The 17,155-nt window shown below is 43.8% G+C and overlaps 1 protein-coding gene across 1 annotated transcript in view; it reads right to left on the bottom strand.

Annotated features, from left to right (window-relative positions):
- DNAH11 (dynein axonemal heavy chain 11) overlaps positions 1 to 17,155 on the bottom strand; it is a 322,374-nt gene that overhangs the window by 75,385 nt on the left and 229,834 nt on the right. Inside the window, exons 62-63 of the mRNA XM_059171331.1 lie at positions 13,894 to 14,028; positions 8,612 to 8,782 (exon numbers count right to left, since the gene is read on the bottom strand). Of these exons, the coding sequence (XP_059027314.1) occupies positions 8,612 to 8,782; positions 13,894 to 14,028 (306 nt within the window). The remainder of the gene's footprint in view (positions 1 to 8,611; positions 8,783 to 13,893; positions 14,029 to 17,155) is intronic.

Below are 17,155 nucleotides of genomic sequence, written 5' to 3'. Positions count from 1 at the left end.
GCCAGAATGGCTTCCCTTAGGTCTTACTTCACTTCAGGACTTTCTCAAGTAGACTGTTTTCTTAATACTCTCAGACTCAACACATGTGTAGGAAAATAGTTGTCATTCTTCTTACTTCCCTACAGGTCATTCCAAGACCACTGCTCCCAATCTTTAATAAAAAATGCCACCTCTGAGGCTCATGGAGTCCAGATAAACAATCTTCTGTGTGTCTCCTCATATTAATTATTAAGGACGTAGCTACTAGTCTTTCTCGCCTTTCTAAGTTTTGCTATCAATCTGTGACAACATCAATTCCCATACAGATGATGAATCTAATCTCTGGCCTTGACATCCTTTATCCTTTTCTGGACAAAAAGGCGGAGGGAGAGGAAAGTAATAGGACCACCGAGAAGGATGACACCATATCCCCATCCCTGGATTCTCCACACGCTCCACCTCCAATGAGCGTGACATGTTTCTGATCAGGTGTTACCCTATCTCCTTCCTTAGATGACAACCGCTGTCCCAGACCTTGTAATAATCTGAAATCATTTCACTGAAATCTAAATGTCTAATCCCCACTTGATTAAACATGACTGTCTATATCTCTCACCTTTAAACACAATACTTACTCTAACCAACGGTACTAAGATACTTAGTCTCTTACCTACCATATATTTTTTTATTACAGTAAAATCTTTATAACACAAAATTTGCCATTTTAACCATTTTTCTGTGTCCAGTTCAGTGGCAGTAAGTACATTCACACTGCCGTACGACCATCCTAACCATTCCTCTCCACAAATCTTCCATCTTCCCAAACTGAAACTCCATGCCCATCAACTGGTAACTCCCCAGCCCCCTCTTCCCACAGCTCCGGGTGACTGCCATTGTCCTTTCTGTCTCTATGAATCTGACTACTTTAGATACTTCACGTAAATAGAATCATACAATCCTTACCCTTTCATGACTGGTTTATTTCACTCAGCATACTGTCTACAAGGTTCCTCCATGTTGTAGCGTGTGACAGAAGTTCCTTCCTCACACTGAATAATAATCCATTGTCTGTATATACCGCCTTTTGTTTATCCAGGGATTGCTTCTACCTTTTGGCTACTGTGAATCACGCTGCTATGAACAAATACTCAAGTATTTGAGTCCTTGCTTTAACTTCTTTGGGCATATACCCATAAGCAGAATTGTTGAATTATGTGGTAATTCTGTATTTAATTTTTTGAAAAACTCTATCATATTTTTAGCCACACATTTCTGGCTACACCCGCATCTCCTCCAGCCTCATTAGCACCTTCCATCCCTTAACTGTTCCTCTGCCTGCCCCATGACCTTCTCTGCCTTCGTTTCCTTCTGGCTTATCTGTCCTGGCTGGATTCAACATCTTTTGTCCTTTCTTTTTCCTCTTACACTTATTGCTGATGAAAGCTTTATTACTGTGACTATGCATTTATCTTTTCCAAACTCATCTTTGGTTTCTTTAAGCTGCTTGGCAACAATTAACATCTACCCTCCTGTTGCCCTCAACAGGCATTTTTGATGTTTTCACTCCCCTCACACATGTCCTCCTGGTGCCAGCTTGCTCATCTTTTGCGGGGGTGCGGGGGGGTACTGCATTTCCCTGGCTTCCTGAGAGGAGAGAGACCAGTACATGTGGATGTGTCCACTTTCTCTCTAGATCTCTACCTCTAACAACTTTTGTCTGCTTCCCTCCCACCTAAGTTCAAAGAGTCTTGCTTCTCCAATTTGAAGGTCCTTCTATTCCCTCTATTCTGGAGCCTGTCCCTCCCCACTTCCGGGACCTCATCCCTCCTCACCGTTTTATCCTTCACAATTCCTTCTCCCTTTCTTCTCCTGAAGCAAGAAAACGTGCTCCCATCTCATTCACACGGAAAAACCACCCCTACCCATACTCCATGTCTCTAACTAGGCATTCTGCTTACCTCCTTCCCATCACAGGCAAATTCCTCCAAGAATAGGGTCTTTTCCTTCTACTCCTTCACCTCCTACTTTCTGTGTAACTCAGTGCAATCTGGCTTCTGGCTTGTCAGACCTTCGTGGTCACAGAAGACCTTCACATTTCCATAGGTGAGGACACCTTCAGTTCTTAGCTCTCCTCCCACATTGTCCCGGTGGCTCCAGCATTACTGACCGTCCCCATGTTTATACTCTCGCCTCCCAGCACCAGATGGCCAGAGCTGTTCTCCAGTCTCTGCTCCTTCTTCATCTTTCTCTACTGCCCAGCACTGAGGCAGTTCCCTTTACTCTAAAGCTCCTCTGACGTGATCTCACCCAAGTGCACTTCCAGCAACTCCCTACACATTGATGGCTCCCAAATCTGACTCTCCACCCAATATTGTTCTTATCTAGCTCCTACCAGTTACCGACACTTGAATGCTTCAGAGATACCGTGCAGTCATCTTTCTGTTACCTTCATCTTTTCTCCCAAACCAATTTTAATCTCTGGCAATGGCACCCACGCCTACTGCCTATCTCGCCACCGCGCCCATCGGCAATCCAGGGCTTTGTTTTACTAGTGCTTCCTCCTTGTCTCGTCTGGCATCACCCCGCTGCTGGCCATGTCTGCTGTCAGCACTTTGTTCAGCTCACAGTCTTCTGGACCGCCATCATAACATATGGCCTCAGGAACAACGGTCTCTTCCCCTTCTAAGTCACTGTTCTTTCTGTGCCCAGTGTGAGCTTTTGAATGTGTAATTCTGACCAAAGACCGACTTAAAATCCTTCAATGACTCCTGATGCTTATGATAAAATCCAATTTCTGTTTCTTCGTTTATAACATGGGGATTATAATATGGCTCCTTACTAATTTGTCTTGTTCAGCTGTATTTTCCCATCTTTAATGATATACCAGTGTATTTACATCATCTGAAGCTTACTTAACATTCTAAGTCACTTGGAACTCTTTCTGTTTGCCTTGAAGCTATGAAGGAAAGTGCTAACTGTCATTCTGCCCAAAAGGTTGGTCAGTTGTACAATCACCATTCACTGAAAACTCCATTGCTCCCCCCACTGATATGCAACGTACATGTAAGCATACATTTCTTTATTTTAAAAATACATATTGATCGTCTGGTAGGTCCTCAAAGGATCAAACAAAGAGCTACCATGCAGCCTATTAAAAACAACAACAACAACAACCTCACTCTTGCTTATGTACCAAAGAGAAATAAACATGTCTATGCAAAAAAATTCACACAAATAACCCTAATGTTCACAGCAGTATTTTTCATAATAATCAAAAAATAGAAGCAACCCAAATGCCCACTAACTGATGAATGTGTAAGTAAAATGTGGTACATTCATATAATAGGATATAATTCAGGCTTAATAAGCAATGCCCTGATACAGGCTACATATATCATGGATGAACCTGGAAAACATGCGAAGTAAAAGAAGTTAGGCAACAAATACCACACATTCTGTGAGTTCATCCTTAGGAAGTGTTCAGAACAGGCAAATCTGTGGAGACCTAAATTAGGTTGGTGACTGTCTAAGCCTGGAGAGGAAGGGGTGACTGGAGCTAACGGATATGGGGTTTATTCTGGGGGTGATGAAAATGTTCTAGAATGGACTGTGATGACGGTTGTACAACTCTGTGAATACCCTAACACTACTGAAGTGTATACTTTAAATGGGTAACTATATGGTATGTAACTCACATCTCAACGAAGAGATATACCGAGCATTTACGACGTTCCAGGTGCCATTTCAGCATAGAGTAGTTAAAAAAAAACATACAAAATCCTTGCTTCTGTGGATCTTACACCATACTTGAGGGAGAGGAAAGCTATTAACCACAGCAAATGAATAAATGAAACAACATATTAGAAAGTGACAAATGTTATGGTGAAGAAAATGGAGTGGGAGGAGGCATGCTGAGGGATGGAGGTTATAATCCTATCCAGGGATCTGAAGATGTTATTTGAACAAAGCCCTGATGGATGGGAAAGAGATACTTGTATGTCCCGAGAGAAGACTTTAAGCAGAGTTGACAGCTGGTGCAAAGGGCCTGCAGTTGTCGGAACACAACTGTGTATTCAAGAAAGGTGGCCCGTGTGACTGCAGCAGGGCAGTGAGGAAAAGAATAATAGAAAGCAAGACAACGAGAGTACGGGGCAAATTCCTAGAGGGTTTTATAACACTTCCTAGGATTTCTAGCTTTTGCTTGAAGTGCAGTGGTGGGGTGGGGTCATCAGAGGGATTTTCAAAGAAAATTCACTTTCTCTGACTTGCCCTTGTAGCTGACCACCCTGGCTGATACACTGAGATCAGGTTTGGAGGAGAACAACACATGCAATAACAGGAGAAGCAGTCTAGGAGATGAGGACATTTCTGCAGTTACTCAAGAGGGGGATGGTCGCTTGGCCCAGGATGGGAGCAGAGAAGGTGGGGAAAACTGGTCAGATTCTGAACAGACACTGAAGGCGTAGCCTACAGAATTTCCTAGGTGGACTGGACACGAGTGCTACAGGAAAGAGTCACATGAAGGTGATCATGTGGGGCTTGAGCTGCTGTTCAACAAGTTGGGAGTACTTGGGTAGAAGGGTTTGTTGGGGGGGAAGGTGGGATTTCAGTTGGGATGCGCTGTACGTGGACATCTTTCAGGCACAGGAGTGAAGATGCCAGGTCTGGGCCACAGATCCACTTTTGCGAATTACTGACATATCAGAAACATTTAAAGCCAGGAACCTGGTGAAAAGCAGCTCAAAGAGTAAAGGCTGGGAATTTCACCATTAAAGGTGGGGAGAAGAGGAAAAACATAATGAAGGCCAAGGAGGATTGGTCAGTGAGGTAGGAGGGAGACGGGGCAAGGGGAGGTCTTGGAACCAAGTAGAGAAGGTACTGATGGAAGGACGGGCGGGGGTGGGGGGCAGTGGTCGATTACATCAGGGGCAGCCAAGAGGCAAATATGATGAGAATGGGCTTAGCAACGTGGAAGCAAAACTACCCCAGAGGAGGCTTGGTGGAGTGGTAGGGACAAAAGCCTGTCCGGAGTGATTCAGAAAATGGAGGGAGGACTTGGAGACAGCGACTGCAGATGACCCTTCTGAAGTGACTGCTGTAAATGAGCAGAAAAATGGAAGAGTAGCTGGAAGGGTAGGGAGGGGGTCAAGAGAAACGTGTTGGGTGTATCTTGTTTGATGGGAGAAATCACCACGTATGTGCATGCCAGTGGCAATGATCTAGTCATGAATTAGCAGGGAGGGAAAAACTGAGGAGAGGGGGAAACTGCTCTGGCATTATCCTTGGGGAAGGGAAAGGAGACGGAAACCAGAAGAAACCCAGAGGATCCCTCTTAGATAGAAGTGTCAGCTGTTCCTCTTACAGCATCAGGAGCGAAGACACGGTATGAGCATAGGTATCACAGGGGACATCTGTTTGTAGGATGTCTCTTGACATCCTGATCAGTTCTGAACTTGATTCTACTTTTCTAGTTCCCCTGCAGAACTACCTTGTTGTAATTATTGTCGATTTAGAATACATTTTACTATCTCGAAGGACAAGTGCTTTCTTACTGTTCTATCCCAAAATTATCTTGGTGTTTTCAAGAACATATTCTTTCAACAAACTTTGGAACCACTGGGTCAAGTAAAAATATAATTCTCCCCACCCCCGGAGTTTTGACTCAAATGGAATTAAACGTAATTATGAAATCGGGGAGAATCAATCGTTTAGAATATGAAGTCTTCATTTCTAGGAAGGATTAAGGATGGCTGACCTGCTTTATAAAAGGGTTCCTTCCCGGGCGCCTGGGTGGCTCAGTGGGTTAAAGCCTCTGCTTTCGGCTCAGGTCATCATCCCAGGGTCCTGGGATCGAGCCCCACATTGGGCTCTCTGCTTAGCAGGGAGCCTACTTCCCCCTCTCTCTCTGCCTGCCCCTCTGCCTACTTGTGATCTCTCTCTGTCAAATAAATAAATAAATCTTAAAAAAAAAAAAAAAAAAAAGGGTTCCTTCCAAGGTCACCTTACCTATTTCAACAGGTCATTAATAAATGCCATGCTTAGTTTGTAGGTTTAAAAATCACAACCATAGTCACTTGCTGACGGATTAACTTATGAACCCTCTGAATCCCCAGGATAGCCGAACCAAACTGACAAGTCAGAGACACTTAGGGGGCAGTTCCCTACAGGCAAGTGGAGCTCCAGAAGCCACCCTAACATAATGAAAAGAAATAACAACACTGGCTTCTTGAGAGAAGAGGATGAAGAAATACTTTTGGAGGAAAAGTAATTTAAAAATGCACATTCTTAAGCGATTTTAGCTCCTCTAGGCCCCGGCACAGGTTTTACACAGATGTGATGATCTTCCCACCTTGCTGTGACTGGATCTAGAAGGAGGCAGGGTTAACTAGCTCAGAAACTGGAACCCTCTTTCCAGATGGACAGACCTTTGTTAGGTTTTAGGGGGCACTTTGTGCCAGCTGTCTTAGCGACAGAGAGGACTCTTCCAAAGGAACATCATTCATATAATTTGGAAGCATCTTCTTCCTTTAGCATAGTTGTGCCCGGAGATAGGTGCAAGCATGAGCTGGTCACATCTCAGGGCCCGCTTCTCAGTCTGCACGGTGCCTGTGCACTCAGGAGGGCAGGAGAGAGGGTGGAGAGGACGGGAAACAGGCCTGAGGCTCCCTGCAGAGGCTTGTGGGGCCATGGGCATCATAGGCCCACAGTTAAAATGAGTATGTGTACAGCGTACAGCATCAGAAACCTGCTGTTCTGCTTTGGGGCTAGGTTTAGCATGCTTGAGACATTTTGGGTAAGTCAATCAATTCTCTTGTTTTATTTGTATGACTTCTTCAAAACAAGACTTTATGTAACATTTGGGCTTTTAACTAAGTGCGAAAATACACATGGGTTGACAGGAAACTTCCTAGAAACACACACACTAAAGGATGCTCTACCAGCGACTTAAGACCTATTATAAAGTTAAACTTGAGAAGGCACATTTCCAACTTAAACACTGTAAAATGACTGGGAGCTTAAGTTCCAACTGCCAGGACTACGACATGCCCCTAAAGCGAAGAGGAATCGTGACAGTAAGAAGACAAGGTGAAGTTCAAGGTTTGGACGGCTCGGGATGAAGGTGAATTTCCCTACAGCTTTGGAAAGAATGAGAAAGCTCTGTGAATGAAGGAGAATGCAGAGAGGACCACGTAAGAGTACAATTGTCACTCGGAATTAGTCACGGGATGATGCGGGCCAAGACACCCGTACAGAGGATCCAAGACTGGTGAAGACGAACCCGAGAAAAAGGGCACGAGTGGAGTCAGGCAGCTGATACTCTGAAGCCCACAGCACAGTCAGAGTTGGACGGTCTCAGCAGGAGGCTCTGTGTTCTTATGTAAAAGCCTGTGTCAGGGCAGAAATACTTAAAGAGAAGCCTTGCACTTTTGGGGAATAGTAGAGACAAACTCCTTCTAAAAATCTTCGACATTACAGCTGTTTGATACCACAGGTATATTAAATCATTACAAAAGGACTATTCCTCTAAAATTATCAGTTACGGAATGCCTTTAATAGTGACCTTCCCCTCCATCATTTCATCTATGCAAGTGCCACTGACATGTCTTTATGTCACAGAAACAACTATTGTGAAGAGTGAGGCAGAATTATTATTAATTATTATTATTACCAATGCAGAATGTTAATATTCAGACAGATGTAAGGATATCTTAAGGGCTTTTGTCAACTGAGCTGACACAATGTTGCAGAGCAAACATGGGCATGGATTCAGGAGGACTAACCTCCTCTTCTACACGACCTTAGTCACTTATACTTCTGTGACTCACTTTCCTCTTTTGTACAAGGACAATCATGAACCAGATGATTTCACATCTTCCAAATCTGTGATTTCACTTTGCTTGTGGTTTTGGATTTTTAGATTTAGGAGGTGTTATTTTTATACGTGCATACAAAATGCTTTTTTTAAAAATTAAATTGATTTATTTATTTTCAGAAAAACAGTATTCATTATTTTTTCACCACACCCAGTGCTCCATGCAATCTGTGCCCTCTCTAATACCCACCACCTGGTACCCCACCCTCCCACCCCCCCCCCCCGCCACTTCAAACCCCTCAGATTGTTTTTCAGAATGCATAGTCTCTCATGATTCACCTCCCCTTCCAATTTCCCCCAACTCCTTTCTCCTCTCTAACACCCCTTGTCCTCCATGATACTTGTTATGTTCCACAAATAAGTGAAACCAAAATGCTAACTTTTTATCTTAAGGTAGGTGTGAAAAGAGAGTCTTTAACAAATAACCCATCATGGCAGGAAGAAGAAAGAAAAACTGCTTGTTATTCCATCAGAATAACCCCAATTTGATTTCCGTTATCAGTTTTGTTAAAAGCAGTTTTGCAACTGTATCGTTAGAGTTTATAAAAAGTAATTTACTCTTTTTCATCTCTCTTTTGAAACCATCATTTAAACAAGAAACACTGCGACACACAAGGAATGTCTTTGTCATATGGGAATTTCCCGTCAGTCAGAGGGTCATTATAGAGGTACAAAAGAGCCTGGTATGCATACTGATTTGTCTGCTGAAGTGCCAAGATAATGCTTCCAGATGCTGCCAAGGTAAGGAAGTGAGCTTACCTTGTGCTGGAGAAAGGGAACCCACTTGACGTCTACCAGTTCCTGGCGATACGGTTTTGTAAAGGGTCCAACATAAGACACAAAGGCTGCCGTCAGGAGGACATCTCCACAGAGGGTCTTCTCCTGAGCTTCAAATGATTTAACAGACTGACCCCAGCGAATCTTCTCAGACTGAAAGGTAAAATTACTCAGATGTAATTGCAGAGTGAACACCAACTCAACAAATGTTTACCATGACCACCTTACAGCTCTGTTTTAGTCTACGTCCTTCTGCAAAGCCTTGAGAAGGAACAGAAGTGGATTTCATGACTATCATCATCTTCCTCATGTCTGAAAGCCATCATTAGGACAGAAGGGGACTCTCATACTCCCTTTTAGTGCAGTTTCCTGCAATATGGCATTAGATCTTTCCCATCTCCTGTCAGATGCTCTAACTCTTTCTTCAAAGCTGACAGTCACTTCCCTATCCCTCTGAGCATGGAGGACCAAGAGCTTTGGCCAATCCCAAGTGACATTAGAATTTTTGATGGCAGCTTAGCGGCTCTGCCTTCCTCCTGCTTTGCACCAATGGTACTCCACTGCCCTGAGCAAACATCGTTTTAAATATATTGGCTGTCAGCTGATTAGAGATAAACGAAAAATGACCAACACCACTTGTATTCATTAATTCAAATGCAAAGCTTTAAGAACCACCTATCCTAGATGCTATTAACTAAAGAATAATGCTGGTAGTTTCTAAACTTGGGTTATTTCTCTAATATAATCACTCTCTTCGTGGAAGGGCCTATAGTCTATGCAAAAAAAAAAAAAAAAAATATATATATATATATATATATATATATATATATGAATGAAATCAGGAGGGTTTCACCAGTCTTGAAGACAATACACTCAAAGAATGCTGTTGAAGTCCTTTTATCTAGCTGGATGGTCATTTAATCAGATTTCTAAGTTAAATATGAAGATGCCTTAATATTGGATTTAAATAAAACTGCAGTAAATGTCTATGGATTGACTGTAGGAGAGCTCACTAACTCACCATTTCAGTGCATACTAAAATGAGCATCACATCCTGAGAACATGCAAATTAACAGGTACTGAAAAAAGTAAGCAATCTGATAGTCCAAGCAAAAAAGAACTCTATGGAATTTAGCTCTGCTTGTGAAAGAGGAGAGACAGGACCCAGAGAGCAAAAATGATCTATGTCAGAAGAGACTGGAATGCCAGCTCCCCGGCGAGCCACCATAATACGCGCAACACGGAGGTTGTCAAATTAGCAAGTGAGAATGGTTATCAAAGCTATTTTAAGATTGTCTCTTTGCTGTGCTTGATAAAGATCACCACAAGTTAGCTATACAAACACTAAGGAACTTCAACTCTTTAGCCTTCATTAGAGAATTCATTACTTTCCCTCCTCAGCTACCGACCGTATATCCATTAATTTTGAAGAGAAATTTCTCATTTGCCTTTCCTCCATCTTTGTTGTCTTTGGATAGTAAATGATAAACAATAAAGTGCACCCACCTCATTCTCCAAAACAGCTTTGAAATTTGAAGATTTACTAAACACAGACTTATTGGCTATTGAAATCGTCAATAATTTCACTATACCACCCACACAACATAAATCATTACTGACATTGGCTAACAAGGGTTTAAGAGTTGGAACATGTCCTGTAATAAATTTCTAGACAGTTAAAAATCACTATAATTTTATTCTAATGCATTATAGATTGCCTGTAATGTCATCCTGGCTGGGGTGACCCATTTCTAATTTTGAACAGCTGTTCAGCTCAGGAGTTAGTTAATGATTAAATATAAATTGCCTGATTTATTAGTCTGAATGGTTGAGACTATAGCTTCCAGGTCAATGCTATATAGACAAAATCATCAGTCTTGATGCTTTTCAGAAGTTAACTGTCTCCTGTTCTAGTCAGAAAGAATTTATCCTCAAAGGAAAAGGTATGACATCTTCAATTAATCCTTAAAAGAAGGTGCGTGTGTGTATATAAATATATTTGTGATTTGTTTTTTGGCTGATTAACATGATTTCACCTTCTTTCCTCTCCTCGCCTAAATCATCATGCGTAAGCCAAGCCTTTGGAAAACACTGCCGTGTGTCAGAGACACATGGTAGAGACTGTTCTTTCCTTCAGAGAAGTTTTGGACATCTTAAACCTACTACAAGCAAACAGTCTAATCAAATGGCACTTTTTCGTTTTCTTTGGTACCTCACAAATGGCAAACCCTTCAAACTACTTAAATCACATCACTTTCAATGGGAACGAGTATAAACTCCACTAGGAGCAGTGGAATTTCTCAAGTGATCTCAGAAGAGTAAGTCTTCAGGGGCTACAGAATTTTTTTGTTTCTGAACACAGGAGGCTCCCCAGACTCAACCACTCACTCATTCAACAAGTATCTATGGGTGCCTGTGACGTGCCAAGGATGATTCTCTCTACTTGGGATCAAGCGGGGCAGAAAACAGATGGAGTTTCTGTTCCTGTGGAGCTTATATTCTAGTCAGGCGGAAAAAGACCTCCCCGCAAGAATATGTACTCACATACGTTCATCCGTAAGTGTGTCATGTCATGAGAGATGCTGTGAAGAAAATAAAGCCGACCTAGCATAAAGAGAGCCATGGGGGTGTGTGTGTGTGTGTGTGTGCGCGCGCGCAGGCATGGGCAGAGCAAAACCATGTAATAAGGAGAACTTTCAGCAGCCACTGAAAGGAAGTGAGGGAGCTACTGATGTCATTATTTGGAAATGTGTAAGCCATGTGAAGGAAAAAGGCAAAGGTCACAAGTATAGGAGTGACTAAGAGTGTGAGGACAAGCAAGGAGACCAGTGAAGGAGAAGCTAGAGGGAAGGTGACAGATGTAGGGACAGAGGGGCATCTGGGAGCTGGATCATGCTGACCAGTGAAAGCCTTTGGACTATAACTTGATTTAGGCAATGAATTATTGGTGACTTCTCTGAATTATTGGAGGGAAGACATGGATGAACTTAATTTTTTTTAATTACTCAGCTGCGACAAGGGGCATGGACTTTGGGGGGCAATCCTCCAGAGCTAAGGAGGGGGTGGCCTGGACCAGTGTGGGGGACAAGGCTGGGATGTGGAATGGACTTCGAAGGCACAGCCCTTATGCTGATGGAATGGGTGTGGGTCGTGAGAAAGAGAATAAAACCTCAAGAGTGAGTCCACAGCTTTGTGCTGTGACTCCTGGAAGAAACTTGTAAGTACTGAGTTGGAACGCAAAGAGTGGATTTTGCAGGACGGACTCTGAACTGATACACCACGATCCATGAGCGTCAGAGAGGTGTTGAGTTCAAGTTTGTAAGAAATTGTTTTTTTTTAAAGATTTTATTTACTTATTTGACAGAGAGAGAGATCACAAGTAGGCAGAAAGAGAGGGAGAAGCAGGCTCCCCGCTGAACAGAGAGCCTGATGTGGGGCTCGATCCCAGGACCCTGAGACCACGACCTGAGCCAAAGGCAGAGGCCTAACCCACTGAGCCACCCAGGTGCCCCAAATTTGTAGGAAATTTTAATTAGATTTTTTTTGAAGTCTACTTTAAAGGTTAGGCTATCGCCCACCCAACTCGTCCTAATACAAATCCTCCTTCCTTTGTGGATAAGAGAAACCTGAATTTCAAGAGTGGTGATGGGTCCAGCCCCACGAGATGAACTGCGACTGGCTAAGCCGAGGATGATAACCCCATTTCCCATCTTCCCTGCTTCTCTGAAGCAGATGTGGTTAATCTAGTTCTGGCTAAAGAGGCGTAAATGGCTGTCTGCTAGACAAGTCTCCAGGAAAACGAGAAGAAGCCAGCTGTTACAGATTATTTTCTCTCCCCCTTGAATCTGGAGGTACACCCTCGGGATGTAGGGACATCTGTAGGGCTGCAGAAAGCGAGAGAGCAAAGGACTGCGTGCTAAGCACGGAGAAGCAGAAGGGTAAAAAGAGATTCACTGTCTGACCACCAACTCCCCAAATCAGCAATGGTAACGGTCTACCCATGCAATTTTTTTTTTTTTTTTGCAGTATGTGAAAAATAAATTCCCATTTGTTCAAGCCACTATAAATCTTAACTTTTCTATCCCTTTCAGTTCAATGCATTTCTGATAGTTTAGTTACATACTCTTAGGTAGCACTCAAATAAAAACAGCAGCTTTACTGAGACTTAATTCACATATTGTGATATTCACCCTCTAAAGTACATCACTGAGTGGTTTTTCACGTATTCACACACTTGTATGATAATTCTCACTAATTTGAGCATGTTTCTCTCACACAATGGACGACCTCTATACCTGCTGGCAGTTACTCCGGCCCCCAGCAACAGCTCATCTGCTGTCTCAGTAGCTTTGTCCCTTCTGGATATTTCCTATACATGGAATCATGCATCCTGTGGCATTTTGTCTCTTCTTTCGCCCATTTCCACTTATTTTATATTTTCAAGGTTCATCCATGTTGTAATACGTACCAAGACCTCAATCCTTTCTATGGTCAAATAATAATCTATTATATGAAGATACTATACATTGGAGAGTCAATAAAATCTGGACTTCCTGAGGACAAAGGCTGTATGTTCTTCTACCACTTGTGTTCAAACAGGTGAAATTTAATAAGAATTGTTTCAAAAACCTTTATTGAATAGTGGCCCCTGGGTGGCTCAGTTGAGCATCCGACTCTTGATTTCAGCTCAGGTCACGATCTCAGGCTTGTGAGATCAAGCCCGGCGTCGGGCCCATGCAGAGGCTGCTGGTCTTTCTCCTTCTCCCTCTCTCCGCCCCCCACCCCCGCCGGCTATACCCTCTATCTAAAATAATAAAAATCTTTTAAAAAACCTTTATTTAATAGGATTAACTATTAACATTAATATGTCAGTCACTTGTCAAAGCATGTCACAGGAGGAAAAAGTCAACCAACAAAGCAGACTCGGTTTTAAAAAACGTTTTGAAGTTACCACTCGGTTGCAAATGTCTATTAAAAGGATCAGACAACAGTTCAGTCCCACAGCTACCCAACACCTGTCCTCGGTTTCTAACATATCTCAGAAAACCACTGAGTTCCTGGCTCCCTACTAAAAATGCAAAGAACCCATCACTTCTCCCTTTCGGTCAGCAGTAACTATGGTACAAAGGCTGATTATTTCCTTTCACTATTGATTCTGGGTCTATTTACTTATTATTGATAGCAAGTAAAGATAAATCCTCCCCCCCAAAAAAAGGGTGATCTCGATATTTTAGTTGGAAATTTGGAAGAAAAGGTCAACTTGCCTCGAGTTCCTTCACAAGTCTATTGGCTAGTTCAATAGTTTTGTGAGTTTGGTTCACCTCTTCTTGACATTGGACTTTCTTGGCAATTGCTTTTTCAAATGAAGCTGTAAGTCTGCTCAGATGTCGATCCAAATCCTAGGTAAGAGTGAAAATTAGCTTGTGAGCCACTGTTAGGTAAAATGAAATAATATAATCATCGTGAAGCATCTACTACCTTCAGGTCCATGAAGCCAGCCTCCCTCCTCCTTGACCTTTGCCCCTGTAAGCATACATATTTTGCCTGCCTTCTGCACTAAGCAGAGTGCAGACAGCCACGGGTGAGGGTTGGGGGTGGGGAATGCGGGGTGGTGGACGAGCCCTCCGGACTCACACACACCCTGAGTGCATGTCTCCTCTCCCTTGTACCGAAGCCTCATCCTCTGGTAACACCTTTATTCATAATAATGGTCATTTTTTGGTTCTCCACCTCCTGACTCTTTTCTTATTTTTCAATGATCCATAACTCAGGCAATGAAGAGGGGTGTTAATGACTGAGCCCTTCCAGACCTCAGCAACCTGACCCAGCCTGGGCCATGAATCAGATTGTATCTGGAAATAGGCCACTGAAACTCAGAGGTATGTCACTGCCTTTAGCATCAAAAGACCAGGAAAGAGGTGCACATTTTGGAGGGTTTCATTTGGAGAGGGACCTTGTTCCACTAGGGACACAAAAAAGCAGGGGAAAACCAAGCTGTAGAAGTCACAAGGCTCTGGAGAGACACTAACAGACATTCACGGCAGCCTCCCGTTTCCTGGATCTCTCTGCTCCCGAGACCAGCTCACACTTCATTCCCTCAGAGTCTGTGACTCATCCTCAGTTCCTTTTTTGGCTTAAGGTTTTCTAAGTAGGTTTCTGTTAGTGATAGCCAAAAAAACCCCCCTTGACTAAGAGTACAGTCCTACGGGGACTCCTTACTACTGCCTCTTGCTATCTGCCAAATTCTAACAATCTCAGAGAATTATAACACGGCTTTGGTAAGTGAGTGCCAAAATCTCAGAGACTTTAGTAAGCAAACCTGTCAAACGTACACTATTCATAATGAAGAGATGGCTTATATGTGTCAATGATCCAGTTATTGTATCACTATTTAGTTTAGGCCATTAAAGCAGCCCCTCTAAAAGAAAAAGATGTACGGGTCCGACTTAAGATTAAGGTGCAAAATAAGGTCAGATATATGAGAACAGGTGAACCAGTTAGAAATCAGACTAAAACAGGGGCGCCTGGGTGGCTCAGTGGGTTAGGCCTCTGCCTTTGATATCAGGGTCCTGGGATCCAGCCCTGCATCGGGCTTTCTACTCAGCAGGGAGCCTGCTTCCTCCCACCCCACCTTTCTCTGCCTGCCTCTCTGCCTACTTGTGATCTGTCAAAAAAAAAATCAGACTAAAACAAATAATATTTAAGTGTCCATTTTAGGTTATTCGAAGTGCTCGTGTTTTATAAAATACGGGAGCATGTGGGAGCTGTGGCATCCGACACCTGTGCTCACACAGACTCCGCTAGCAGCGAAGGCCCGTCAACACGGACGGCTTGCACAACCTCTCTGCACCTCGGTCTCACCATCTGCAGAACGGAAGTCATGTTACCCAGCTCATAGGGCTGACCCAAATATACACACAACTATGACATAAAATGGTTATATCCATGCCCGTCTAAAGTTGGGGAAGGGAGCGGGGTGTCGAGAGACCACAGGCTCTTACAGTGGTTTCTAGGTCTCTTGTGAGGAAGCTCTGACTGCTTTTGTTCTCTTTCCTAAGACACCTGCATAGCGAATAGGCGTGGGAGACAGAGACGGTGTTCCTCCCTGGGCACAAGACAGAACTGTCTCGCGGGAAGGATGATGATGGGTTTCATTCCGGGGGAAAGCCTGAGCCAGTTCAGTCACTGTGCTCTTTAGACCGGGACTCCTGTGCCTGCCATGTCTCTCGGCTGTGATACTAACATGGTGGACGCCATCAGCTCCCACGGGGACTGGGGCCCAGAGAACCAATGCACGACGTCCGTGCTGCTGGCTGCCCTGTCCTTCATGGGGTCCTCCGCTCTCTCACCCCCATGGGTTGGGCCTCCCGCCCGCCTCCATAAAACTGTGGCAGGCTAACTTGTTAGCTTGTAAGTAGGGTCAAATGTCGGCTCCTTCACAGTTCTTGACAGGCCCTGGCCTCTCAGCTTCCAGAAGTAAATGGAATGAGGAAAAAAAGGAATGCAGTCTATCAGCTCTCCTAAATCAGGGCTTGGCACACCTGTATGTGTATCAGGACCACCTTGGGGGGGGTTGGTAAACCCAGATCCAGAAGTCCCCCACCACAGTGTCTCATTCAGTCTGTCTGGGGTGGGGTCTGAGAATCCATCCTTCTAAAGAGTTCACAGGGGACCCCGCTGCTGCTGGAGGTCTAGGGAACATACCCAGAGAACCAGGGCCCCGAGGAGAACAACTTCAGATGTTCTTTATGGCTCCCCTTAGCTCCTGGATGTTTGAGAGACACGCCACTTTTCTTCCACTCCAACTCAGCCCGTTCTTTTCGGCTCAACCTTCCCTAAAAGGTCACCTTTTAGTCTTAAACTAGAGATCGGAGTAAAAGGAACAAAAACATGCAGAGTGACTCTGGTTTGAAAGAGTTGCCACACAGATGCCAGTATCAGATATGTCCCTCCTGTGCGAGGGAGGCAGGCAACAGGAGATGGCAAATCAGGAGGAGAGGCCGGGAGGGAGGCAAAATCAGAGGCGGCGGGAAACAAAGGCAATGCTAAGAGAAACTAATTTCACTTGGGCTCCCGCATCCGTCTAACCTGTGCCAACAGATAGCAACTACGCTGAGGTTCTCTGTCCTCGGTGGGAATGGCATTAGTAACTTCTCTTTGGAAATCCATTTGTGGTACAGGGGTAGAGGGGCGCCATTCTTCATCAAGACATTTCAATTACTACTCTGTCTTCTTTTCTCCGCGTCCACAAGCTTAGCTGTGAGGCTTACGGGGACGTGAACCTCTGCTCTTCTGTGGGTTTCTGAAAACAACTGACGTGAACAATTCATTCAGCCAGTTGCAGGCTGTGCCCAAAGGATTACTAATTCTACAACCCAGGAGAGTCTTCCGTGTAGGATCACATGGGGCTGGCACCCTCAGCCTTTATCTATGAACATTTAATTGCTTACAATTGGCATGAAGCCATTCACAGCAGACGGCAGCTTTTTTTTTTTTAAAGGCTTTGGTCAAGTTGACAAAGTTTTG

The sequence above is a fragment of the Mustela lutreola genome, chromosome 4 (assembly GCF_030435805.1).
Source record: "Mustela lutreola isolate mMusLut2 chromosome 4, mMusLut2.pri, whole genome shotgun sequence".
Lineage (NCBI taxonomy): Eukaryota > Metazoa > Chordata > Mammalia > Carnivora > Mustelidae > Mustela > Mustela lutreola.
The sequence above is the reverse complement of the archived record's forward strand: the minus strand, read 5'-3'. Positions and strand labels throughout refer to the sequence as shown.